The sequence below is a fragment of the Haliotis rubra genome, unplaced genomic scaffold (assembly GCF_003918875.1).
Source record: "Haliotis rubra isolate DU_JTF1 unplaced genomic scaffold, ASM391887v1 Scf8, whole genome shotgun sequence".
NCBI lineage: Eukaryota > Metazoa > Mollusca > Gastropoda > Lepetellida > Haliotidae > Haliotis > Haliotis rubra.
The window spans coordinates 2,480,173-2,507,293 of record NW_025767523.1 but is presented as its reverse complement, the minus strand read 5'-3'; the positions used below and the strand labels follow the sequence as shown (position 1 = coordinate 2,507,293).

The window sequence follows — 27,121 nt, the reverse complement described above, 5'->3', positions numbered from 1 at the left end:
ACCGGAATACACTCGAGATTGAACATAAGAGGAAAAGCAAAACGTTCCGTATGCATTGTCAACATTTGGTATTTCAACAATCTGGATTTTCTGGAAGAAATCTCTGATTATCACGATTTACCATCCCTAAGGAGAAGGATTAGAAGAACTCGGTATATACTTAGAACTTCCTTGCGTGTTTGACGCACGACGGCTGCTTATTACACCAAGATGTCTCTCTGTGTACTTAGGTCGTTAAACCACAAACGTCCTGGATCCTTAGAACAAAGACCCAGCGGGTATGAAGAAGTCCCGGAAATACATTAACACTAATATGAAACTTTAATGAGTGTCAACAGTTTCCACATCATAGTGGTAGAGCACAAGCACAAAGGTAACCATGGTGATCACGTAAACATTGTCTCAAAATGGTGTAAAATATAAACATGGTAAAACAGCACAGATCACACAGAGATGAGTTGAGTCCAAGCAGAACGATGACCTTGGCCTTTCCGGATTACACAACTGATCCAAGTCACAGATCAGTCAGATATGACTACGGAGTCAGCTGTGGCGTGAAATATCACAATTTCATCAACATTTAAAAAAATACTTAGTTATTGGAGCATAGTTTTTTGTCTCTCCACAGCATAATGGTTAGTCTCAAATATACTAGTACTCTAAAAAGATCTGCTGTTGTTTTCATGTGACGTCATTGTAATGGGGTTTCTTAGCTAACACCATTTTCCATCTTTTGCAAAGATATAAACTTAGATGGCGCTTCAGAATGGATTCCGCTCTAATCGGAATTGTCAATGTGACAAGAACATTGTATAGTTCCTTGGCGCTTTTTAATATCAGCCTGTGTTTTAGACACACTTCTGACTGATGTTGTGCGGCGTTACTTGATGTGCATCCATTAACTCCAAATACCACAAAGTTATAAACAAGATCCCATAATGTGACTCGGTATTTTTCACTCTGTATCTTTCTCCAATGTGTTGTCACAAGTTCTAGTCCGAAAACATTGGTTGTTTCGCATTCCTCGATCAACGCCTACTTCAAGTCACCGGAAGTACTGCAGTATCCATGGCAATCTCTCCTGCTGATTGTTCCTCTAGTTTGGGCTTGAATTTTGCTTTGATTGATCATTTGCTTGACTTCGTCATTTGCACCAGTGTTGTAAGAATTATAGTTCCAACCAATTGTCTGCAATAACCTCCTTTGTTTTAACCTACACAGCGGGCTTCTATATTACCTTGGAGACCTCAAGTATGAACTGAAACCGGTTATTATGAGACACAACAAACTGCAACCGGTTACTCAGACGGCACTACAACTATAACCGGTTTACGTCAGAAAACGCTACATAAATTGATCCGATAAAACTGGTTAACGCGCAATCACATGTAAGAACAATCATCATCATCATCATCATCATCTAGCACTGGATTCCATAGCACTGGGTTTCCTGATACGATCATTGACAATACCACGTAGCATTGTATACTCTTCGTTCCCCTTCCCCCGTGAATACATACATAAATTTTGCTGTAGTCGCTTTTGTAACCAACAAAACTAGCCGCGGAAGGTTCTTTCCGAAAGGGGGACAAAAGCGTAGCCTAATGATTAAGGCGTTCGCTCGTCACGCCGAAGACCCAGGTTCGATTCCCCACATGGGTAAAATGTCTGAAGCCCATTTCTGGTGTTCATCGTGCACATGGCTATATTTCTCGAGCGTCATGCGTCACAAACCTGTGGCATTATGTCTACACACAGATGGGGCGCCGGTCGCCCAGTCGTCCAAAACGTTGCAGTTAGCTTTGCAGAGTTGCGTCCCTTATCTACGCCTGGAACCTATGTTTAATGGTTCGAATCCCAGTTCGCTCCCTGTATGTTTATTTGTTTGTTAGCTACATACCCCTGCTAGTGGGTTTCCTCAAAGTGGTAAACAATTGAGACCTACATCACTCCGGGCTTTACTCCCACACTAAGCAGTCCCCCGTGATATAACTGGAATACCGGTCACAGCAGCTTTACCCAAAATTCAAGCAACATACACCACAATGTAAGGCAATTATAATCGGTCTCATTACATCAACTAATTCACAACAGACATTCGTTTACTCGGCACCGTAAAACGGTAAAAAAAGCTCTGAAATGGACATATTTTACTTGATCCCACCCAACCAGTTCCTAAATAATAATACTGAAAGATATCTAAGCCCATGGGTTTTCCATAGCCCATGGGTTTTCTTCATTTTCAGAAACTGTGGTAATCTGGACTTTCTACATATTCTAGACTTTGATTAACTGTATTTGGTATATTTGTTTCAGTGTATGTATGACAGACAAACTGTGGTATGTATTGTTGGACGAGGGGAATCACAATGTATACAACACCTGTGACGTATTGATGACGTGATCAAATTAGCTGACCATACAGCATGTATCATACTTTCTTCTCCACTACGAAAAGTTCAAACTCTCCTGTGGTGCTGCGTCTCTTGGCTCCAAGGGAGATAATCTCGGACGGATTTGCCGTGTTGGCGTTACACAATAAACACTCAGTCTCCGGCGGGGCGTTGTCGTACTGACTAACGCTGTCGACGTCGTTCACTACACTACGCCTAGAATTGGGACTGTTTTTTTCAGGCACTGAAATCTGTAAATGGTCTCTTGAATTTGATTTGGAATCATTTGAAAGCCTCTCTTTGGAGGATGCATATTTCTTCTTAACCGAATCCCTGAACGTGTTTAATCTGGATCTGAATGAGTGGTGGGAAGGGGATTCCCCGTCACACACGTGATTATTGTCCGTGGTCTTGAGAAAGTCCCAGAGGTAGCCATCAGTTGAGTTGACGTCGTTGGGCGACAACTCGGGACTTTTCTGAATGTCTGTGCGTGACTTTGGACCACTCAGCACCCTTCGTCGGAGAGAGTCGGAACCGGAAGTTGGAGCCGCCCGCGATGTGTTGTTGCGCGCCGACTTAGCCAGACGAAGTTTCCGAACTTCCTTGTTCTCTCCAAGCAGCCAGTAAGTCAGCATTTCTCCCTTGCCCTGAAACATAACCGCATGGTTCAGACTTGACCTGAGACACAAACATACAGTTCGTTCTCCCAAGCAGCCAGTAAGTCAGCATTTCTCCCTTGCCCTGAAACATAACCACATGGTTCAGACTTGACCTGAGACACAAACATACAGTTCGTTCTCCCCAAGTGGCCAGTAAGTCAGCATTTCTCCCTTGCCCTGAAACATAACCACACGGTTCAGACTTGACCTGAGACACAAACATACAGTTCGTTCTCCCCAAGTGGCCAGTAAGTCAGCATTTCTCCCTTGCCCTGAAACATAACCGCATGGTTCAGACTTGACCTGAGACACAAACATACAGTTCGTTCTCCCCAAGTGGCCAGTAAGTCAGCATTTCTCCCTTGCCCTGAAACATAACCGCATGGTTCAGACTTGACCTGAGACACAAACATACAGTTCGTTCTCCCCAAGTGGCCAGTATGTCAGCATTTCTCCCTTGCCCTGAAACATAACCACACGGTTCAGACTTGACCTGAGACACAAACATACAGTTCGTTCTCCCCAAGTGGCCAGTATGTCAGCATTTCTCCCCTTGCCCTGAAACATAACCCATGGTTCAGACTTGACCTGAGACACAAACATACAGTTCGTTCTCCCCAAGTGGCCAGTATGTCAGCATTTCTCCCTTGCCCTGAAACATAACCACACGGTTCAGACTTGACCTGAGACACAAACATACAGTTCGTTCTCCCCAAGTGGCCAGTATGTCAGCATTTCTCCCTTGCCCTGAAACATAACCACATGGTTCAGACTTGACCTGAGACACAAACATACAGTTCGTTCTCCCCAAGTGGCCAGTATGTCAGCATTTCTCCTTGCCCTGAAACATAACCACACGGTTCAGACTTGACCCAGTATGTCAGCATTTGAGACAAACATAACAGTTCGTTCTCCCCAAGTGGCCAGTATGTCAGCATTTCTCCCTACAGTGACTACGGTTATAAAAGACCACTAACTTCAGTTCGTTGTAACTGTGGTGATAAAATATGAAGCAATTGGCTGGGATCAAAGAAAGCAGTCTGTTATATCCGTAAGTTCGATATAAGGGTGTTCGTTACAAACGTAGTAGAAGATCAATAGCGGAAAACAGTAATCCTTTGTTTTCATTTCCCCGACATATGTCCAGCGATGGGTTGAGGTTTCTTCAGGTGTATATTTTGGGAATAGACCTCATGTTATGTGAATCGGAAAGAAAACCAAGCTGGGAAAGGATGTGTGTACACTGACCTTCATGTTGACTAGTCCCCTCTCCTTGACGTTGTAGCCTCCAAGGATGTCCAACGTCTTCTTACATTCGGCACTCAAATGGATCATTAAGGCTGAAAGACATCACAACGCTTAAATAAGGATTGACTGAAACTTAGTCCAAGAAATATCGATAGCGTATATATCTAATTATATATTGTCGCAAAGAGAAACGCAAATTGCAAGGATCTCATGAAAAGTAATCATTTTCTTCAGGCCTAACCAAAGAAAACGAACAGGGACCATCTGTGAAATATGTACACATTTTAAAACAATATATCCTCACAAATTACAAACACAAAATGTTTGCATCGTAATGCACCCAGAGCTTTTTCAGTGGAGCTAGGGAGTAAAATTACTTTCTCTGATTACATAATGAATGGTCTACTGTGTCAAGTTCCATTAAAATGCGCGCAGCTTTTATCATTAAGATGCAAACTTTACAGAGAATGTGTCTTTGTATGTAATGTGTGTCCTGGTTGGAGGAATTGTTTTCGAGATTCAGGCGCTTGCACTCTGGTGGCAGTGGTGAGACTGGAAGGGTGGCATGCACTGATAAGGACCGTGCAAACACCGGAAGTTACGTAACAAGATGGCGGCTCACCCTCTCCGTTTGTCTCCATCCTGGATGCGGTATTGACGGTGTCCCCAAACAACGTGTACCGGGGCATCGTCACCCCGACAACCCCCGAAACACAGGGACCTGTAACAGAAAAATTGTTAGTGTAAACTAGTCGAGGAACCAGAATTTGATGCTCATTTGACAAAGATTCGAGTTTTTCAGACACACTTCTTTCATCCACTGCCGCAACTAATTTTCTTCGGAGATGACCAAAATATATATACTACCCATCAAAAGTTTACACTCACTAGTGTAAATGTAGCCACCTACTTCAGTCAACTGTTCTAAACTAGATTTTGCCAAATATTCAATACTGTTCAAAGGTACTGTTTACACATGAACTGATGTATTGTAAAACAAATTCGTAACGTTGAAAAGATTATTGTCATGAGTTCTAGAAATGATGAAACTCAGTAATAATTGGCGAATTCTTAACAAAACTTATCACCAAAACACAGCTGTTCACATTGACGATATTTGCACATGCCTTTCAGCAATTTGATGCATGATCCTCGTGCAATTCATCTGCATAAGGTTTGCAGTTGGTAACCCCTAGTTAGTGGAGAAATTCATCTTCGATGTAACCATACATATATACATAACATATAGTGAGTGCTTTACGTGAGTCTAAACTTTTGATGGGTGGTATATTTTACACTTCTTCAGAACATCAAACGTCCTTCGTATAATAGGTTTAGTGTGTGTGTAGCACATGAGATCTTGTGTTTCTTTGAAACAAACAAATTTATCAGAAATCCAATTCGTCCCTTACGTATTTGAAGAAAATGCCATTTCTGTTTTTAAACCCAATGATCAGTGTATATAGCATTTCCATATAGAAAAGCCCTCACCACAACGTTTGAAATGTCAACTGTAAGTGGTTGTTTTATTTACTTCTTGAAGTAAATTGAAAGCAGCGTCAAAATATTCCGCCCCGAAATTACTCCTATGGGCTGGTAAATGGACTACGAGGCCCAGGCACTCTAACAGACTGTTGTTCTCTTGTTAACCAACACTCGTTATGTCAATGTTGCAGATGGTGATTGCCTTTATTGCAGACCTTGCCAGTGTTTCATACAAGGCGCGAGCCTCTGCGACCAGGTCTGTACTGTTAATGAGGAGCAGGTTCAGGTTCCTAATCCCTCTTTGAACATATACAATACTTAATGGGGCGGTGGGGTAGCCTAGTTGTTAAAGCATTCGCCCTTCACGTCGAAGACCCGGGTTCGATTCCCCACATGGGTACAATGTGTGAAGCCCATTTCTGGTGTACCCGCCGTGATATTGCTGGAATATTGCTAAAAGCGGCGTAAAACTAAACTCACTCACTCACAATACTTAACGGGTGAAATTGTACACATTGGATTCCTCCGCCAACCGCATAATACTGAGCCGTATTGCTGAGTAGTGGCCATTTTCAACCAACGAATCCGAACCCTCTTAGACTTCAACACCGCCCAGCTTCTAACGACCAGCCTTGTTCTCTCTAAACTTGATTACTGCAACTCCCCTCTATTACAACATTCCTCAACAGCTCCTTTCACAACTCCAACGGATTCAGAATTCAGCCGCCCGTGTTGTTGCCCGTGCACCACGCTACCAAACTGTGACACCTATCCTCCAAACTCTTCACTGGCTTCCTGTATCAAGCAGAATTCAATACAAACTTCTTCTTCTTACACACAGCTGCATCTATGAAAACATGTTTTCTCAATATCTTAAAAGCCTCATTCATCTCCATGTTCCAAGCCGATTGCTCCGCTCGTCAAACTCCCTACTGCTTACACAGCCTCACGTCAAAACAGCCATGGGATCAAGAGCGTTCTCTGCTGCAGCCCCCTATCTCTGGAACATTCTACCACTCACCCTAAAAGAAATAGAATCTGCTGATGCTTTCAAAACTGCCCTCAAAACTCATCTGTTCAAACTCTCTTTTCCATAGACATTGTCTACAATATTTATTAACTACGGTTTTGATTTTCAATTCAGTTAAACTTGAAGTGAACACACTTTTGAAAAGATTGAAATCAACCAGCTTATTGTCTCCCAATTGCAGAATCCAAAAGCGCTTTTCTCTACCAAATGTCTTCTCTGATGGGTAAATCTGTAGAGGTTGTTCTTCCAGATTCTGGAAACGCTGATGAAACCCCACAAATGTTCAACCAGTATTTTAGCGAGAAGATCTGCAAGATACGGCGATCTGTTGGTGCGAGTTATCCAAACCCTTTGCCTCACACAGACAGTACTCCAGTAACCATGGAAGTATTCACTCCATTTCACTCCAGTAAAATACTGAAGTTGATCCAAAGTTCCAAACCAACATCCTGTCAGCTTGATCCCATACCTACCAAGTTGTTACTGGAAGTTCTGGGTTGTCTCCTACCTGTTATTACAGCTATTGTAAACCTCAGTTTGACTTCAGGACAAGTCCCAAAATGTATGAAAACTGCTGTCATTAAACCGCTGATTAAGTAATCTAATCTTGATCGCACCAAACTGCAGAGTTACCGGCCGGTATCAAATCTGACATTTTAATCCAAGATCTTAGAGAAAGCAGTTAAAACAAGATTCCTGGATCACCTTCAGTCTCGGGGCCTGCTTCATATGTATCAGTCGGCTTACAGAAGTGGATTCAGTACAGAGACAGCTCTCAATAAAGTATTAAACGATTTGAGGACCAGTGTGGATGACCGAAAAGTTGCGCTTTTGCTCCTGTTAGATTTATCAGCGGCATTTGATACTGTTGACCACACCTTGCTAATAGACCGACTTCATACTGAATATGGTCTAGACGGTGTTGTTTTGGACTGGTTCCGCTCGTACCTGAGAGACAGATACCAGAGAGTTAGCATTAATTCTACATCATCTGACAACACTTTTTGACTTGCGGTGTACCCCAAGGTTCCGTACTGGGCCCAGTATTATTTACGCTTTACAGCAAGCCTGTCTCTCAAGTCATTAGCAACTGTGCCATCAATGGTCATTTTTATGCTGATGACACACAACTGTACAATAGTTTTGCTTCTGATGACCAGTCACAGAGGTCAGGACTAAATCCGATGGAAGACTGAACATCCAAAGTTAGCGCCTGGATGAACTCCAACATGCTGAAGTTAAACAGCGATGAGACAGAGGCTTTGCTCATAGGACCTGACAAAAGGCTGCAAAAGATCAAAGCAACTCATATCACAGTCGACAGTGAAGAAATTAACTTTTCGACAGTTGCTAGAAACTTGGGTGTGAAGCTAGACTCATCACTCAACATGGACAAGCACATCAATGACCTTGTCAAAAAATGCTACCTTCACCTCCGAAACATAGGTAACATACGCCACCTTCTCACAGAACAAACAGCTGCGGCACTTGCACGTTCAATGATCCTAGCCAGGATTGACTATTGTAATAGTCTGCTTGTAGGGGCTCCAGTGCAACAAATCAGAAGGCTGCAAACCATCCAGAACTCAGCGGCTAGAATTGTCACACTGTCAAAAAAGTCACATCACTCCAGTACTTAGGTATCTCCACTGGCTGCCGGTCAAAGAACGGATACATCATAAAATCCTCACCCTCTTATATCAGTGTATCAATGATACAGCTCCTGGTTATCTGTGTGATCTAGTAGAAGACTATGTCCCTACAAGAACTCTCCGTCCCAGTGATCAAATGCTACCAAAGGTTCCCAACATCAGGCTCAAGACATTTGGCGGAAGATCATTTGCATATAATGCTGCTGTTGAATGGAACGCTCTCCCATTTGATCTGAAATCAACTCCAACTCTAACTTGTTTCAAGAAACATCTTAAGACCTACCTGTTCAGCAGAAATAGACTGTAAACACACGTGATATCTACGAACTCTGTTAGCGCTTTGAGCACACTTTGGTGTGGAGTTAAGCGCAATATAAGAATCCATATTATTATTATTATCTAGGGAAACCGCTGAGACCAATAATGGGTGAGACTTCATAGCAAAACGGCCAATAACGGCTCCGACTACATATCACAAACGGGTTATTTCACATGTGTCAGAACCGTGTGGTCATCTGCTTCACACATTGCTTCATTACCAATCAGTGGAAGGGTTCGCCCAAAGTTCATGTACGGAGTTCATATGCTTTCAGTGAGCAATGGACGAACTGACTTAACATTAGACTTGTCCAAACACGTGAGATAAAATTATCAGTTAAATGATAATTTCAAGAAAATATTAAAATAACAAGTTGCAGTGTCCGCTTATCTAGATTCGCCTCATTAAAGTGTAGATCTGCTATACATCCATGGGCTTAACACTCCAGTCCAGTCATTACCACGCTGCAAAACAGTCTACATATTTACTGGTGACGGAGGAACGTTAGACTGGCAGTTAGGTCCAGAAATAAAGATAGCTTATTCAAAAATATAGATCGAAAATAAAAAAAGTCGACAAGGAAGTTCAACCCAGAACATTGCTTATCTAGCGCTGAGGCAATTTAAGCCCAATCTTAAAGAAGGACTTCCCGACAACAGATGGACTTTTTTTAAAGACCCCAGAACATTTCTTACCAAGCGCTGCGGCGATCTAGCTTGCTCAATCATCCTGATGGACTTCCAGACTACAGATGGACTCTTTTTAAAATATATTATTCGGGTTTTAACTGGCCCTACAAAAAAACTAGGAGCTCAGATGACCTTTAAATATCAAGTTCAATGCTCCTTACAGTACATGTATGCGTCTTGTAAAGTATATGAAGTGTTCAGTATACTTCAGTGTACTGTACTGTACTGTACTGTAATATGTAATGATTACGCTTACAACAGGTGCTATATAGTTTTTGTCGACGATAATTATTCTGGGTCCCTTGAGACGCAATATATATGTTTTCGGCGTCCATTCTATACATCTGTGCCTACCGGACGCCCATTTCGACAACGCGTAAAACCCTGATTATCTAGGAGCTGGGTCGCAGACACAAAGTATTACCGTATCGCTGATGGTCTTCAGTTAGAGTATTACTGACCAGAATGTATCCCAATCCTGAGCTTGAGGGTATCATTTGCCCGATGTGGAATCTCAAACTTCTTGATGGCCGTCAACAGATCCAGCGACATGGAAGCGATCTCCCCTGCGTGGTTATCGCCATTTTTGACCGGAAGTCCACTGACCACCATGTAGGCGTCCCCGATAGTCTCCACCTTGTACACGTCGTAGTGCTCGATGATGGAGTCGAAGGACGTGTAGAGGCCGTTCAAGAGATCCACAATCTGGAGAGCAGAGCGCAGATGTTTAATGACTTATGGAAGCGCATTGAGACCACAGCCTATTGTGCATCGTTTACGTAGAAGATACGCTGATCTAGCAAACCGTCTCATGTACCAATTCAGACAATGACCTATTTCAGCCGATCCAAATTTTCTCGTGTGAAAGTGAAAAGAGACACTACAAACAACCATGATTACACGAAATTCCAACTTGTTTCATAAGAAAATGGTATTTACAAATGAATTTTAATCTTAAACTTTAAGAAAATTGTATTTCTATATTCTAAGGCGAAGTTTAGGCAGCATGACCGTAACTAAGACGTCAATAACTGCCCCTGTTTGAATATTCTGAACTGGTTATTATACTAAGTTGCGGAGGGGCGGTGGGGTAGCCTAGTGGTTAAAGCGTTGGCTCGTCACGCCGAAGGCCAGGCTTCGATTCCCCACATGGGTACAATGTGTGAAGCCAAATTTCTGGTGTCCTCAGCCTGGATACTGCTGGAATATTGCTAAAAGCGGCGTAAAACTAAATTCACTCACTTACTAAGTTGCGCAATAGTACGGAACCCAGTCAGCAGGAAACGAGACTGTTGTCTAATCAGTGTTTTGACTTGTAGATACTTATTCGAGTTAGTGGATGATAGTATAAGCATCGACCCACTAAAAGTCAAATGTTAGCCACCCGATCCCCATACGGCCTAAGGAAAGATGCTCATAATATAAATCACCGGTTTGTGTGGTTCAGACTCGATTATTTATAAATCTATCACGTAACATACCCTGAGCGTCATTAATAATCAATGAATCAAAGAAAACACAAGAAAACCAATTAGATTACAAACCCATAGTTTTATAGCGTGCTGCAAGGCTAGCTGAGGGTGGGGTAGAGTGTGGATGGAGAACAAGGCATATAGGAATAACAACTTTCAAAGTTAAATACCGCACTTCAATGTAGCTCAAAATACCGATATCATCTCCGGTAAACTTTCACATAAACAGCGCACGATTGACATTTGATATACATAAATACGTCTATCAAAACGTACATAATGAGTAATGCGATATTTATTATATACTTAAGTGTTAAAGACTGACATTTCTGAATTTGAGAAAAATATATTTTTCAATGCAGTGATAGAAACTTGATGGCTCGCCACTCGTGGAAATCTCATTTCTTCCACGTCACTCGATGACAGATACGTCACATTCCATAAAATTCAAACACATGTCTAAAATGTTCATAACTATTAACTAATATCTGTAATTTTGCGTAATCTCGAAGTTTCCCGGGCACTGAACACACGCATCAGTCAGCATTAAACAGAACTCCAACCAAGCCCCACCCCCAAATATGGACGACAGGCACCAATCACAGACAACTAACGGTGCTAATTTGAGTCGATCTGGTGTCTTGTTACCATCGGATTGAACCCAACACCAAATAACATCGTCAAGCTGGGGACGTACAAACTGATGGAACTCTCATGTGTCTAGATAAAAACATAGTCAGGGATAGAGTTCCAACATTGTTTGAACCATCGCAGCTTTACATTAATGGATTACAACATGTCTGCAGCTCGAGAGTTGCCTTGTAGGTATTGGTTCATTCGACTCCACTCGTTTCGTTCAGTTAACTAAATACATGCCCCAGGCAACGATGAAGTAGTTTTATAAACCTATTGATACTTTTGTGTATTCTATTGCAGGTATTTTCCTATTTTGAACCTACTTTAGAGGTGCTACTTGAGGGGAAACGTGTAGACATTAACATTGGAATTGAGAGTGAGTGAGTTTAGTTTTACGCCGCACTCAGCAAATATTCCAGCTATATGGTGGCGGTCTGTTAATAATCGAGTCTGGGAAAGTGTGAGACCTGATGAAAACTTCGCTATTGAATTTGATAAACAACCTTTAATTATGCAAATGTTGAATTTTAATTCGATAAAGGTCACAATATTTCTTCACATGGGTATTCCAAGACGTTAATCGGATCTGCATCCCGAATTATCGTTCCTCGTAGTCGAACTCACTGTTTTCCCACTGAGCCAGGCGATGAGAGGATTTCAGTTTTCTGCATGCGATCGTCCAATTCCTTTTATACCGCGACACACTGTATTGTTTCACTAAAAGGTGTCCCGATGTATTCTTATTTTGTTTTTGCTATTTTCAGCTTTTAGTTTTAAATTAGTTTTCTCATTAAAATGATGTGGGCACACATTATCACATTATAGAACGACTTCTCCAATATATTTACATGAATGCTTATTTACAATTAATGCATCTAATGACAGAAATGAAAGAAGTCATATAGAGAAATTTGTTGATTTTGAATAAATATATGTATATTTCTAAAAGAATCGGTCACAGGATTAATAATACCTGCATTGTCAGCTAGCGTTAAGCCAATATTACCATCACAAGTACCCTTTACAATTAACAGTAGAGAGTACTTCAATTGGTATCCAGCGGATTTCAATAATGGACATTGGTATTCCTGCACGTCGACAGTTTTAAAATTGATCAAACCTCCTCGTTTTAAGTTGAAAAAGTAAACTTACCCAAAACGTTAACAAGGGGCGAGATACTCTCGTGGTTAAAACGGTCGTCCGTAGACCTCGGTTCGATTCCCATTATAGGTCAATGCGTGAATCACATTTCTCGTGTACCTCTCATACAAGGAGTGCAACGGTTTAAAAACCAAGCTCATTCATGCTGATCGCGAAGATCTGGTGCCATCACTGATCATCAGTGGGCGTTTGGGTAGCCTTGTGGTTAAGGAATTCGCTCGTCACGCCGAAGGACCGAGTTCGATTCCCCACATGGATACAATGTGTGAAGCCCATTTCTCGTGTCCCCCGTCGTGATATTACTGGAACATTGCTAATAGCGGCGTAAAACTCAACTCACTCAGGTGTCCCATGTCGTGATATTGCTGGAAGAGTGCTAAAAGCGGCGTAAAACCCAACTCACTCACTCACTCTGGTGTCCCATGTGATGATATTGCTGGAATAGTGCTAAAAGCGGCGTAAAACTCAACTCACTCGCTCACTCTGGTGTCCAATGTCGTGATATTGCTAAAAGCGGCGTAAAACTAAACTCATTCACTCACTGATATCAGTTATCCGTTAATGTACTTTTCATAGCTATTCTTGCACTTTAAGCCCAATGGCATTTCTGACCTTTCATGTTTACCGTTAACCGTGTACCGGCCGATCAATACGCGTATTGTTCAAAGCCGATGGCGGCCGACAAGTGCCGAACGGAACTGCTATATTTGTAACTGATTATTAAACTTTCGTTCCTGACATCAAAGCGAAGTTAGACTAGCTCAATCAGCTCAACATATACCTCTAAACTACTATCTTTCTTACCTACATAGAACTGCTGATGATGTGTTATTGAACACGGCTATGAGTTAGCATTCCACAAGATAGTGTCTCATATATAATTAATTTTCGGAAAAGTTGGGTGTCTGAGGACTCAAATTCCATTTCCAATTATTTCCCTGAACGTGTTCTGTGTTCTGCGATGTGATACATATGTTTTCAAAGAAATATTTACAATTAAAATCAACTTTTTGAAAGTCTGACGTTCCACTGAAATCCTTCGATATTGACAGACCTTAGTAAATGAATCAATTGATGTTATCATTCATATTTGATGTTATACTACTACTGACCCGTGAAGGTCCGGGTTAGAATATTAATCTTCAGTAACCCATGCTTGTCGTAAGAGGCGACTAACGGGATCGGGTGGTCAGGCTCGCTGACTTGTTTGACACATGTCATCGGTTCCCAATTGCGCAGATCGATGCTCATGCTGTTGATCACTAGATTGTCAGGTCCAGACTGGATTATTTACAGACCGCCGCCGCTAGCTGGAATATTGCTGAGTGTGGCGTAAACCTAAACTCACTCACTACGACTACTACTATTACTACTACTACCACTACTACTACCTCCCATTACGACGACGCCATTTTCAATATATCATCTTAAGGATGTTAAGGAGCCAATCTACTGTAAAACGCTATCATTCATCACAGGGGGTAGGTTTACACACTTCATTTTCACGCGAGTTTCAATGATCATTTAATAAACTTTCAGAATAAAACAGGGATGCTCCTATGCATCACATTTTAAATGACGTATGCGGCTTATTAAAATAGGCCCAGTGCGGCTGAATACGTTATAGATACGTGAACATCTACGACAAATCACTTCTGTGATCTAACAGTCAGCAAGACAGAGACAGCAAACACAATCCGACAAGTTGTCCGTTACCGAGACGTACCTCAGAGATTCAGTATGGACAGAGACCTGTATCGGATGAAGTCTTTCTCGAGGGCAAACAATACAGAGGGCAGCACGTACTTTTACACGGGTTAAATATGAAGAAGTGCAGTATTCCGTAATGACAATTTCCTTGCACGCGATCGTGACTCCTGTCATCGTTTAGTACGACCCCTCCGGGATATACAGACCATATGGGTAGGGCGGAAGGAGAGGGAAGTACATGAATTATTCGCATTTTGAAACAGACAGCAAATCTATCTGTCACACACTAAATTAACCGTTATCATGCATGTTCTTTTGTAGCATGAAAAATGACTGTTGATTAGTACCTTTACCCACGCATCATGCATTATTCACATGACAGGGCACCTTCGGGGGAAGGGGAAGGGTGGGGGTGGAGAAGATACGATGCTTTAACATTACAGATTTGGCAACACTCGTGTAACAGCTAGGTACCGTGTGTAGCATAGTCAGGTATCACACTTGAGTGAGTGAGTTTAGTTTTACGCCGCTTTTAGCAATATTCCAGCAATATCACGGCGGGGGACACCAGAAATGGGCTTAACATATTGTACCTGTGTGGGGAATCGAACACGGGTCTTCAGCGTGACGAGCGAACGGGCCGACACTGTTTTGAGAATACAAACTTCATTGTTGCATGAAAAATACCTATAGGCATTTTCTGTGTGCTAAAACTGTATGTACCTATCTACCTTAGTAACTTTTCAGATTCTTCTAGCAATGGCAAAGTAGGGTTGTTTAGTTTACGGATTAAAATAAGTCAAATGTAAATTTTTAATATCATACGTAATAGACGTCATATTTTATCGAGGTAAAAAACACAGAAATGGGATCAATTTGGATCAGTCATTATACAATCCACGCATTAGAAAACCTGAAAAAGGGCCCACACTGCTTTGATACTTTATTACAATCAGACAAGAACTACCGGGGATATTTTCAAATAACTGCATCTGATGGGCATCCACCCTTCTTAATGTCGCACTGTTTAGGTTAAAGAAATTAACCGTAACCGTGATGAGCGAGACTGATCATCGTTTTCGCTATCACTAGCGTCTGGCTCGAACAAATAAGGCTTAGCGACACCAAGCGATTTTGACAGAATCGTCAATGAAAACAAGATGTAACTCGGAAACTAGGCACAGCAGGAGACAAAATCAAATGACAGTAGATTGTGAGAACATATAGCTTTCATTTTTCACAACAGTTGTCACGATTTCAGGTTTATACAAAACCTGTAAACAAGATACCCCCTGAAATGTACTTGAATTCTGCATCAGCCCTCGTATCTATTCCTCATACGTCACAGAGACGCGCCGCTCTGATTGGATGAAATTTCGTTCGCGGCTGAGAATTGTGCACTGTTGTCAAAAAGGTCGATTTAAGTTAATTAAAGATCGAAAGGAGTAGTTTTAATGACGGGGTTTCATTTATAACGATGCCAATTAGTGATTTATGTATTTGTACCCCCCTAGATTATATGTGATCTTTAACCACTAGGATATCCCACCGCCCCTATCACATTTAAAACAGCAAGTGACGTGTGGTATAATACAGATTGTATATCGAAGTACCATGTATGTCGAAGTACTATGGTCGCTGTGTGTAAATGGGCCTTGATTTGAGTGGGTGAGTGAGTTAGTGGGATTACAGGGGATTTGTCAGCTTCCACATCAGCGTCTTCCCTCGGGAAGTGAGGTAACCGACTATTAAGTTCATATTGCCATATTTAAAAGGTTGTTCTTAGAGGGTGAAAATAAGTGGGTCTGGGTAACTCGTTGTACATAATATTTAATTCATCCTTCATGGTTTATCAGGACCTAGCCGTGTGTGGTTTTGAAGTACTATCATGTTTTTGTTTCTTCGAATATTGAATGTACCCCTCTTGCCCTTGACCAAGATCACAACACACACGAGGAGGACATTTGAAGCATCATGACAATATAAATTCCCTTTTTGCACTTCCACAATATATCAACGTGTTTTCTTAGGTGAACAAGTGACTTGCCTCTGCATGCGTTTGTGAGGGGTGCCAATGGTGGGGCAGGAAATGGTCAACTTTTCGCAAACATATATTAGCAGAGATTTCTTGGAAAAATGTTTTTGGCTTCTTTGACAGGTAGCACACGTGGTGATTGAAACACAGCCACCCTGTACATGGTAACTTCCGACTACTGACCTGCATAGGGGAACTCTCTGCGGACAACTTGGTGAAACCGCAGATGTCGCTGAAGTAGATGGTGACGGAGCTGTACGTCTCGGGGACGACCGGCTCACCACGCTTCAGCTGCTCGGACACTGACCTGGAAAATAATTAGGAGGAACATACATATAAGTTCTCTGGCTGACATTTTCTGCGCCAGTTTAAGACCTATTCAGGTCCTTGTGAGCTTCCCGAAACTTAATTCATCCAATCCCCTTTTCAGTCGTTGAAAAGATTAATTCATCCAACCCCCTTTTTAGTTGTTGAACATAATTCTTCCAATCCCCTTTTCAGTAGATGAAAAGAATAATTCATCCGATCCCCTTTTCAGTCGTTGAAAAGATTAATTCATCCAATCCCTTTTTCAATCGTTGAAAGGATTATTGTTGTCGCTCTTGATGCAAGATGATTTTATTGTTTTTAGCGATTGCTACATGTCGTGAAAGAATATATGTAAATTGTTCAATCATTCATGTGTTTTGGAAAAAATAACAATAATAAGTATTCAAACACTGAAAGTGCTTCACGGCTTACTTGTTATTTGGCCAATGGGGTCCTACATGTTCACCACAAGCCTAAAACATAAATTCAGCTCTACGACCGTCGTCAGTGGATGCGACACTGAGCAGGAATCATTGTTGTTTTAACACTGAGATCACTTTGTGCATCGCGCCCTTATTTCTGATACTGTGAATTTCCGATGTCGCGGAACCCGTGAAGATCCGAACTGATCTTCAGTAACCCACGCTTGTCGTAAGAATCGATTAAAAGGATCGGGTGGTCAGGCTCGCTGACATGGTTGACACATGTCATCGTATCCCAGTTGCTCATCCCAGATCCCAGTTGATGGAAGCTCATACTGTTGATCACTGGATTCTCTGGTCCAGACTCGACAATTACAGACTGCCGCCAAATATCTGGAATATTGCGGCGTAAAACTAAACTCACTCACTCCAATGTCGCTGTACATTCTATAGCGACCAAGTTGTCTACACCGCCGAAATCCGCTGTGAAGAGTTGCGTCCCCTTGTGTGCCAGGAACTATGCTTGTGGTTCCACTGAAAAACGGTAAGGTTCCTGGGTCTGACAGCACCAGCATGTGCTCATTGATTCCAACAAAGTGGGATACAGCCCAGTGGTCAACAACGTTTCTGATCTTCCTCATGTCGGTATTAAAGGTTGCTATCAGTGCTACACTCTGCAATGTATTTAGTGGAACATGTCTACATCTTGCAAAGCTGCCAGCTTCCCTCACCCAATTCCCTACAGAGTGAGTTTAGTTTTACGCCGCACTCACCAATATTCCAGCTAGCGGCGGCGGTCTGTAAATAATCGAGTCTGGACCAGACAATCCAGTGATCACCAGCATTAGCATCGATCTACGCTATTGATATACAGTGACATGTGTCAACCAAGTCAGCCAGCCTGAACATCCGATCCCGTGGATCGCCTCTTACGACAGGCATGGGTTGCTGAAGATCAATTCTAACCTGGATCTTCACGGATCCATTCCTTACTGACACGACTTATCACAGCCAAAATGCTATCCAAAGAAGCCTTAATTTCCTAAAATGATGTCCGATGTAAATCCCTATTTTGAGTTTCACCATATGTTACCATGTGTTTTTCGGGATGACAATTTACTTGTCTTTGCATGTGTTTGTGACGAGTGCCACGTGCGCTCAGTATTTCGCGAACACCTGATAGCATCAATATTTTACACTGATTCATAAACACATGTTCATGAAATATTTGGAATCATACAATCAAATCTGATTTGGGCAGACATTTCTTAAGAGTATTGATAACTTTTTGTCGCTGTTATATTATACCAATCTCATCCTATTCTTCAGTATTCCTTTCTACGAGTTATTGGATTCCTGTTTACGGCGATAGAAGAATAAATGTTACCTATTGCACCTACGTCCTCGTCTAGCTGACATTTATGGAGACCCTTTTCAAACTATTTTTGTAATGTCGTGACCATAAAAGGCAATATATTCGCCTCCCTAAATTCCAATTTAGTATCATAAATGTTATCCTAATATCCATGATATAATCATAATCATTAAACAAAAGGAAATGCATTTCAAAAGTCATTAATTCTATATATTCCACTGACAATGATTTTACCGCGTGTACCAAAAATACGATTTATCTAACTCTGTCTCAATTGGCAACATTACAAAAATACAGACTTGATAAGACAACGAAGTTAAAATACATACTATCTATTAAAACAAGAAACTACAGTGTAAAATATGACTACGCCACTTACAATGATTAAAACTTGATATATACCGAAATAATTTTAGAAACGAAAAGATGACGAAATGTTCTATGAAACAGGCATTTCAATAATAGCCACCTAGTTTAAAAATGGTTAAAATGATCTATTTCTAGAAATGGTATTTTCAAGTTTCTTGTGCATATATTGACTTCCCAGACATTTGCTGTTAATGAAAACCTATATCTTATGGCAAGAGAAATAACTGCAACAGAAGATCTGGTGGATATAGTTTCAGGGTTTTATTTCCAGACACCATGATTTTATAGCTTATTAGTATCAGTATTCCTTCCCACGTGAAATGTACTTCTCTCTTTATAAAGACATTTTGTTGCTAAATAAAACAATGGATAAATTACAAGTGTTTACCTAGGCAGCGGTCAACGTAGGAATGGATGATCTGATGTACTTCAATGAGACTGTATTTCAAGGTATATAAATGTTTAAGCCTATCCCATTAAATTATTGACTAACTTTGGTCATTTGTAACTGTTGATGCAATGTAACCCATGATATTCCAGGCACAGGTAGTTGAACACCACGTCAGTTCCTGTTGGGGCGGCGGCATACATTCAATGGACATTATATGGACATTATATTGTTTGTTGTTTTACGCCGCACTCAGCAATATTCCAGCTGTATGGCGGCGGTCTGTAAATAATCGCGTCTGGACCAGACAATCCAGTGATCAACAACATGGACATTATATTGGTTGTTGTTGTTTGTTGTTAACGCCGCACTCAGCAATATTTCAGCTATATGGCGGCGGTCTGTAAATAATCCGATCCTGGACCAGACAATCTAGTGATCAACAACATGGACATTATATTGGATACTAAGTACTTGGGCACCTTTCTGTGCCGTAAAGACTAAAGTATAGAATAATAACTTGAGTTACCCAGTTTATTTACTTGGGTAACATTCGGTTATCTATGGCGACCCTATATGTATACTAACCATCAAAAGTTTAGACTCGCTTAAGTCAATCCCAATAAGTTATGTATGTACATATGATTACAACGAAGATGAATTTCTCCACTAACTTGGGGGAAACATCTGCAAACCTTATGCAGATTAATAGCACATGGATCATGCATCGATTTGCTGAAAGGCATGTGCAAATATCGTGCATGTGAACAGCTGCGCTTTAATGTAAAGTTTTGATAAAAAATCGCCATTTCTAACCGAGTTTCATCATTTATTGAACACATGACAATAACCTTTTCAACGTCACGAATTTGTTTTACAATACATCAGCTCATGTATAAACAGTACCTTTAAACTGTATGGATTATTTTAGAAAATCTTGTTCAGAACAGTTGACTAAAGTAAGTGGCTACATTTACACTAGGAAGTCTAAACTTTTAATGGGGAATATATTTGGGTAACATTCTGTGAAGTTCGGCGTCTGCTTACCTACTTGGGTAACATTCTGTGAAGTAAGGGGTCCGTTTACCTACTTGGGTAACATTCTGTGAAGTAAGGGGTCCGTTTACCTACTTGGGTAACATTCTGTGAAGTAAGGGTCCGTTTACCTACTTGGGTAACATTCTGTGAAGTAAGGCGTCCGTTTACCTACTTGGGTAACATTCTGTGAAGTAAGGGGTCCGTTTACCTACTTGGGTAACATTCTACATAGTCGTCCATCTACTTACTTGGGCAACATTCTGTGAAGTAAGGCGTCTGTTTTCTTCTTCTCCTCTATGAGCTGCTCCGTCCTCTCCTCCACCAACTCCTCCAGGTTCTCCTGGTACTTCTCCATCATGGCCAGCATGTTGTCGAAGATGTTCCTCTTCCTGCAACCACGCACATGCTCTCAGTAAATTGTTTACCATCACACTGATCCCATGTTCAGAACCAGAGGCAGTCATAGTTACCCACTCACTCACTCATTCGCTCACTTACACATAATGTTTTGAAGATACGCCTTACATTCGCTCTCTCGCTCGGTCATTCATTCATTCACAGTGGTATGAATCCTTACATTCCCGTCCTCATAGACTTGAGTTTGTTCCAGATGATCTTGAAGTCGGGCCTGTCTTCAGGCTGCTCACTCCAACACTCGACCATACAGCGGACTGCATAACTCTCACATGTCAGGGGCGACGTGTCCGGGCGGAAGGGGTTCGTCATTGGAGCCTTCACTAACTCCACCACCTCTGCGGAAAACAAAAACATTTGAATAACATCACACACTAGCATGAATAACATCAAACACTAACACACTAGCATGAATAACATCAAACACTAACACACTAGCATGAATAACATCAAACACTAACACACTAGCATGAATAACATCACACACTAACACACTAGCATGAATAACATCACACACTAGCATGAATAACATCACACACTAACACACTAGCATGAATAACATCACACACATAACATGAATAACATCACACACTAACATGAATAACATCACACACTAACACAAATAACATCACACACTAACATGAATAACATCACACACTAACATGAATAACATCACACACTAACACAAATAACATCACACACTAACATGAATAATATCACACTAACATGAATAACACCACACACTAACATGAATCACACCATACACTAACATGAATAACATCACACACTAACATGAATAACATCACACACTAACACAAATAACATCACACACTAACATGAATAACATCACACACTAACACACTAACATGAATCACATCACACACTAACATGAATAACATCACACACTAACACACTAACATGAATAACATCACACACTAACATGAATAACATCACACACTAACATCACACACTAACAAATAACATCACACACTAACATGAATAACATCACACACTAACATGAATAACATCACACACTAACATGAATAACATCACACACTAACATGAATAACATCACACACTAACATGAATAACATCACACACTAACATGAATAACATCACACACTAACATGAATAACATCACACACTAACATGAATAACATCACACACATGAATAACATCACAATAACATCACACACTAACATGAATAACATCACACACTAACATGAATCACACCACACACTAACATGAATAACATCACACTAACATGAATAACATCACACACTAACATAATAACATCACACTAACATGAATAACATCACACACTAACATGAATAACATCACACACTAACACAAATAACATCACACACTAACATGAATAACATCACACACTAACATGAATAACATCACACACTAGCATGAATAACATCACACTAACATGAATAACATCACACTAACACAAATAACATCACACACTAACATGAATAACATCACACACTAACATGAATAACATCACACACTAACACACTAACATGAATAGCAACACACACTAACATGAATTACATCACACACTAACATGAATAACATCACACACTAACATAGTTTAGCAGCCAGTTGCAGTTGATAACATACATAGAAACAAAAGGTTGACAGGTTTCTTGTTGACGAATGATGTTCACATTTCATCAGCAAATGTTACAAGCATTTTATCCCCATTGGGTGCATCGTTTTGTCCTTTCTATTCCTCTAATCCCCTGTTTAGCATTAATTTACACATGTATTTTACGCATGATTTATTATTTTATTGTTTTGATACAGTTGTATTACTCTTAGATGAATATAAACTTCCGGGCGAAACAGAGTACACACCCAGCCTTGTTTGATGGTGGCTGAATATCAAATAACAAGAACTTGTTGTTATATGGGTTTGTATTTGATACCGATAAGCGATATTACATGTACCGCGTCGATGGGTATCTAACAACAGGTGACTTTTTCGGCTATTTGAGATATATAAAACACAAGTCCAAGTGTATAGTTTCTTTCTTTTTCTTTTCTCACAGTTTATTCGGGATGCATTTTAATTCTTGAGCATTTCATACTTCTTGCACAGTTTTGGAGCTTCTGGTAGTATGTTTATTTTAACAATCTTTGTTTTATCCTTCTTCTATTTTATATTATATATCGTCATAACGACGCATATATATGTAGCACTCAATATAAAGTCACACACAAGCACACACACGTGAACAAGCGATTTCGTCAAGACATATACTGAGTCAAAAAAAGAAACTTCACATTCTTTCTTCAGGGCACTATAAAAGAACAAGAGATGGTAAGATGGTTAAATTGTTATTATTTCATTGCTGAGATCTGTGTGATGTATTCGATACACTGACAGTGCCATAATCAGCTCCATTAGGCTACACCGCTGTTCCAAAACATGGGTATACAGAATGTCATGTCACAAGAATAAAAATGCGAAATTTCTCAGTTCAATATCGTGTATGGCTGCCCCGCGCATTCACCACTGCCAAACACCGTCTCCTCATCGACTGCCTGATGCTTGTGAACACGTGGTTGGGGATTCTGCGCCATTGCTCTTGCAAGGCAGCGCCAAGTTCCTGCAAATTCTGAGGTTGGTTCCTAAGACCACGAAGCCTTCTCCCAAGTGCATCCCAAACGTGCTCTATTGGATTAAGGTCAGGGGACCTCGATGGCCAGTCCATGACGTTGATTCCAGCGTTTTGAAGGAAATTTCGTGTCAACATCGCGGTATGCGGCCGAGCATTATCATGCTGGAACTGTAGACCTGGGCCGTGAGCCGCCATGAAAGGAACGAGTTCAGGGGTGAGCACCTGGTCGCGGTAAGCAGCAGCTGTGACGTTTCCACGGATGACCAGAAGTCGGGAACGGTTGTTCCCACAGAAAGCACCCCACACCATGCAACCTCCGCCCCCGAATCTGTCGACTTCCTGTACACAACATTGGGCATACCGTTCACGACGTCGTCTCCAGACTCTATGCCTGCCGTCCGCGAATCTGAGGGTAAACCTGGATTCATCGCTAAAGACGACTCGATTCCAGTCTCTCTGGGTCCACCGGAGGTGACGTTGGGCCCACAGCAGACGTTGACGTTGATGAAACGGCGTCAATATTGGCCCACGATATGGACGTCGATAATAGAGATTGGCAGCCCGCAACCGATTTCGAATGGTCTGTGAGGACAGTCGACCTCTAAACATCTCAGCCCTGGTTCGTGTAGCCGGCAGAAATCTGTCACGTAGGTGACGTAGGACGATTTGACGGTCTTCTGCTCGTGACGTCACACGTGGACAACCTGACCTTGGGCGATCAGAAGTGGTGCCAGTTTGTTGTAGACGACCTCGCAAGTCATACACAGAACGACGGCTGCATCCCATTGCTCTTGCGACGTCAATAACTGACCTTCCCGCTTGCAACATGCCAACGGCACGTTCACGTTGCACATTTGACAATCGTGGCATTTCAAGTACCGTTAGAACTGTGGTTTAAAAGTGTTTTTTCAATTCTTGAGGCCAATGCAAACACGTGCATATGAAGAAAACTTCGATGCGAAGATCACGTGATCGACTGCACGTGCAAAACCTGATTTGGCACTAACGTCATTTGCACGACGAATGGATGGGTTTGAGTGGGTTTTGCTAACGTTTTTCTAGAGTCGAAAGATTGGGATCCCATTTCGGATACATAGATGTATCATCAGAGAAAAATTATTCATTATTTTTCAAATTACATTTTGTGAAGTTTCTTTTTTGACTCAGTATATATATGTATGTATGTCTGTCTGTCTGTCTGTCTGTATGTATATGTATATATATATACACACACACATACATACATATATGAGACATTGTATCTACTGAGGAAAACTAATATCTTTCTCACGTATTGAAACTGCCCTTCTCTGACATTTCTAACGTGACGAATACCTTTAGTATTTTGTCAAAAACAGTTATGAAAAAAACCCGTTTGTATCATGATGGGTATCGGAATAAGTTTACTCTTCTTTGCACAATCTCAAGAGACATTAGGGAACAATTTACGATCAGTAAGCTATTCACTTAAAATTTTCCTAATCTTTTTTTGATCACGTTCTCTAATTTCCCATTCAGTTCTATCATTGTCACGAACATGATACACTTCTGAAGAAGGAAGTAATATATCTTCGTATTCGAAAGGTGATATATTCGAATAATTACCCTTTCACTGGCAATAATCTGCACTCATTCAGAGGAATGGACAGATGACCAGATATATACCCCTCATGTTCTCAGGCCAATGTAGGGAGGCCGTTCTCCGGTTTGTCGTGTATTGTAGCGTCCTATTGATCAACTCGTCAGTCCTTGCTCCTACACTTCGTTTCTTCAGCAATCATGATTTACCATCTCTGTTCTTATTCGGCACCGCAATCAATTTATTTCGCAGTCGGTGTCTTACTGTGCGATCACTTACTGTATAAATCAAAGGCTTCGCGAGGGATCTCAGAGGGACATCGGCAAGAAGTGATAAGACATATATACAGGTTTCTTTACGAACAGAACCTCTTGTAGAAGTACAACCAAATGACTAACGTTTGTCGTAAACCGTACGAATAATGACATATTGCAGCGACCATGTTATTTTCTTTGTTGGATTTGATCACAGTGTATTTATGTGTAATGGCACACATCCGTCTAACGCTGTCACAATTAATTGCCGGGGCGGTGGGGTAGCCGAGTGGTTAAGCGCTCGCTCGTCACCAGAACCCGGGTTCGATTCCCCACATTTCTGGTGTTCCCCGCCGTGATGTTGCTGGAATATTGCTAAAAGCGGCGTAAAACTAAACTCAGTCAGTCAGACTATACAAGGTATCGCTATCGCTGTCACAATTAATTGCCGGGGCGGTGGGGTAGCCGAGTGGTTAAGCGCTCGCTCGTCACCAGAACCCGGGTTCGATTCCCCACATTTCTGGTGTTCCCCGCCGTGATGTTGCTGGAATATTGCTAACAACGTCGTAAAAGTAAACTCACAAACTAAAATGAATTCCCAGTACGACAGATAAGAATTACAGTGCGATGAATTCGTATCTATTTGTAAACAATTATCATGTTTTAAATTGGAGGCGTCACGCGCATGCAGGCATATATGTAAGCGTATTAATGCCAGTCTAAGACAAGTATCATCTACACAGAAGATACTTACATATACGTAAATGTATTTATCACCTAAATAGATGTAAGTAACTTCTACCAAGAAGTACGTCCCATTTACGTACATGAAAATATCGCCTACGTTGAAGTAAAGCATCATCAATGTAGATGGAAGTATTTTTTACGAAGATGTAAGCATCGTCCAGATGATTAAATGTTTTAGACTGTCACGTCACTAGAAGGTAGAAGATACATCTACATAGAAAATACTTATATCTACATCTACGTGAATGGTTTGTAGCACCTACGTAGAAGTAAAGTATCTTCTACGTAACTTCTTTGAGAGGCATTTTAGAAGTTGTATAGATGAAGGAAAACCAAGTTCTATGGATAGTCAACTTATTTATTGCAATGAGTGCGACGTTCGGTGTAGGTACTAACACTGTTATCTTGATAATACCGAAACGTCGCACTCATTACAATAAAGAAGTTTCTCTCATCTTCTTCGTAGATGTAAGTATATCCACCTAGATGATTAAATGTTTTTGACTGTGGCACTAGAAGGGAAAAAATACATCTACATAGAAGATACGTACATCTAGGTAAATATTTTTATCTTCTACATAGATTTAAGTACTATCTATGTACATGAATGTATCACCTACGTAGAAGTTAAGTGTACGAAATGCACGTACCATCTGGCACTGATACGCTTCCATAGTACCAAGTGGATACGTTGCTATGATACTTGTCAATAAAGTCCATAGGAGATTACTTGGCGATAAGACACAGCATTTTGTGAGAGAACTTCCTACAGTTTCCTATTGTCTATTTTGATGAGCTTGTCGTCGCATAAACAGTGATCGTAAGGATACGTATTGTCCCGCTGTCGGTATCAGGTTCCGGGCCGGACATCTGGCAGAGTATATTAAGCTGCTGCTGCTGAGATTTCAGAAAAAGATGACACTCTGATACAAGAAACGGGAGTAAGCAAGGAAACAAAGGCTGAGGAAAGTTAATATTCGAGATCAGAACTAACGCCCGTCTTGCAAGAATGTTTGCCACCAGTCTTGATGTGCCGTTAGGGTTGATTTCTGTTGCGTTTCACTGTACCGCAGCGGGAAAATGAATTGATTACGTTGTATATAT

At 41.1% G+C, this 27,121-nt stretch overlaps 1 protein-coding gene across 3 annotated transcripts in view; it reads right to left on the bottom strand.

Annotated features, from left to right (window-relative positions):
* Positions 1–302: 302 nt before the first annotated feature.
* The window catches only part of LOC124261388 (receptor-type guanylate cyclase Gyc76C-like), a 175,287-nt gene continuing 148,468 nt past the window's right edge, over positions 303–27,121 (bottom strand). For 2 of the 3 annotated variants that reach the window (XM_046695700.1, XM_046695699.1), the window contains 7 exons: positions 20,968–21,142; positions 20,639–20,779; positions 16,673–16,796; positions 9,937–10,180; positions 4,923–5,021; positions 4,301–4,392; positions 303–3,040 (listed from right to left, as the gene is read on the bottom strand). In XM_046695700.1, coding sequence (XP_046551656.1) covers positions 2,432–3,040; positions 4,301–4,392; positions 4,923–5,021; positions 9,937–10,180; positions 16,673–16,796; positions 20,639–20,779; positions 20,968–21,142 — 1,484 coding nt within the window. In that variant the 3' untranslated portion in view covers positions 303–2,431. Of the gene's footprint in view, positions 3,041–3,709; positions 3,800–4,300; positions 4,393–4,922; positions 5,022–9,936; positions 10,181–16,672; positions 16,797–20,638; positions 20,780–20,967; positions 21,143–27,121 lie in introns of those variants that run through there. The other variant, XM_046695701.1, reaches the window with a different exon arrangement.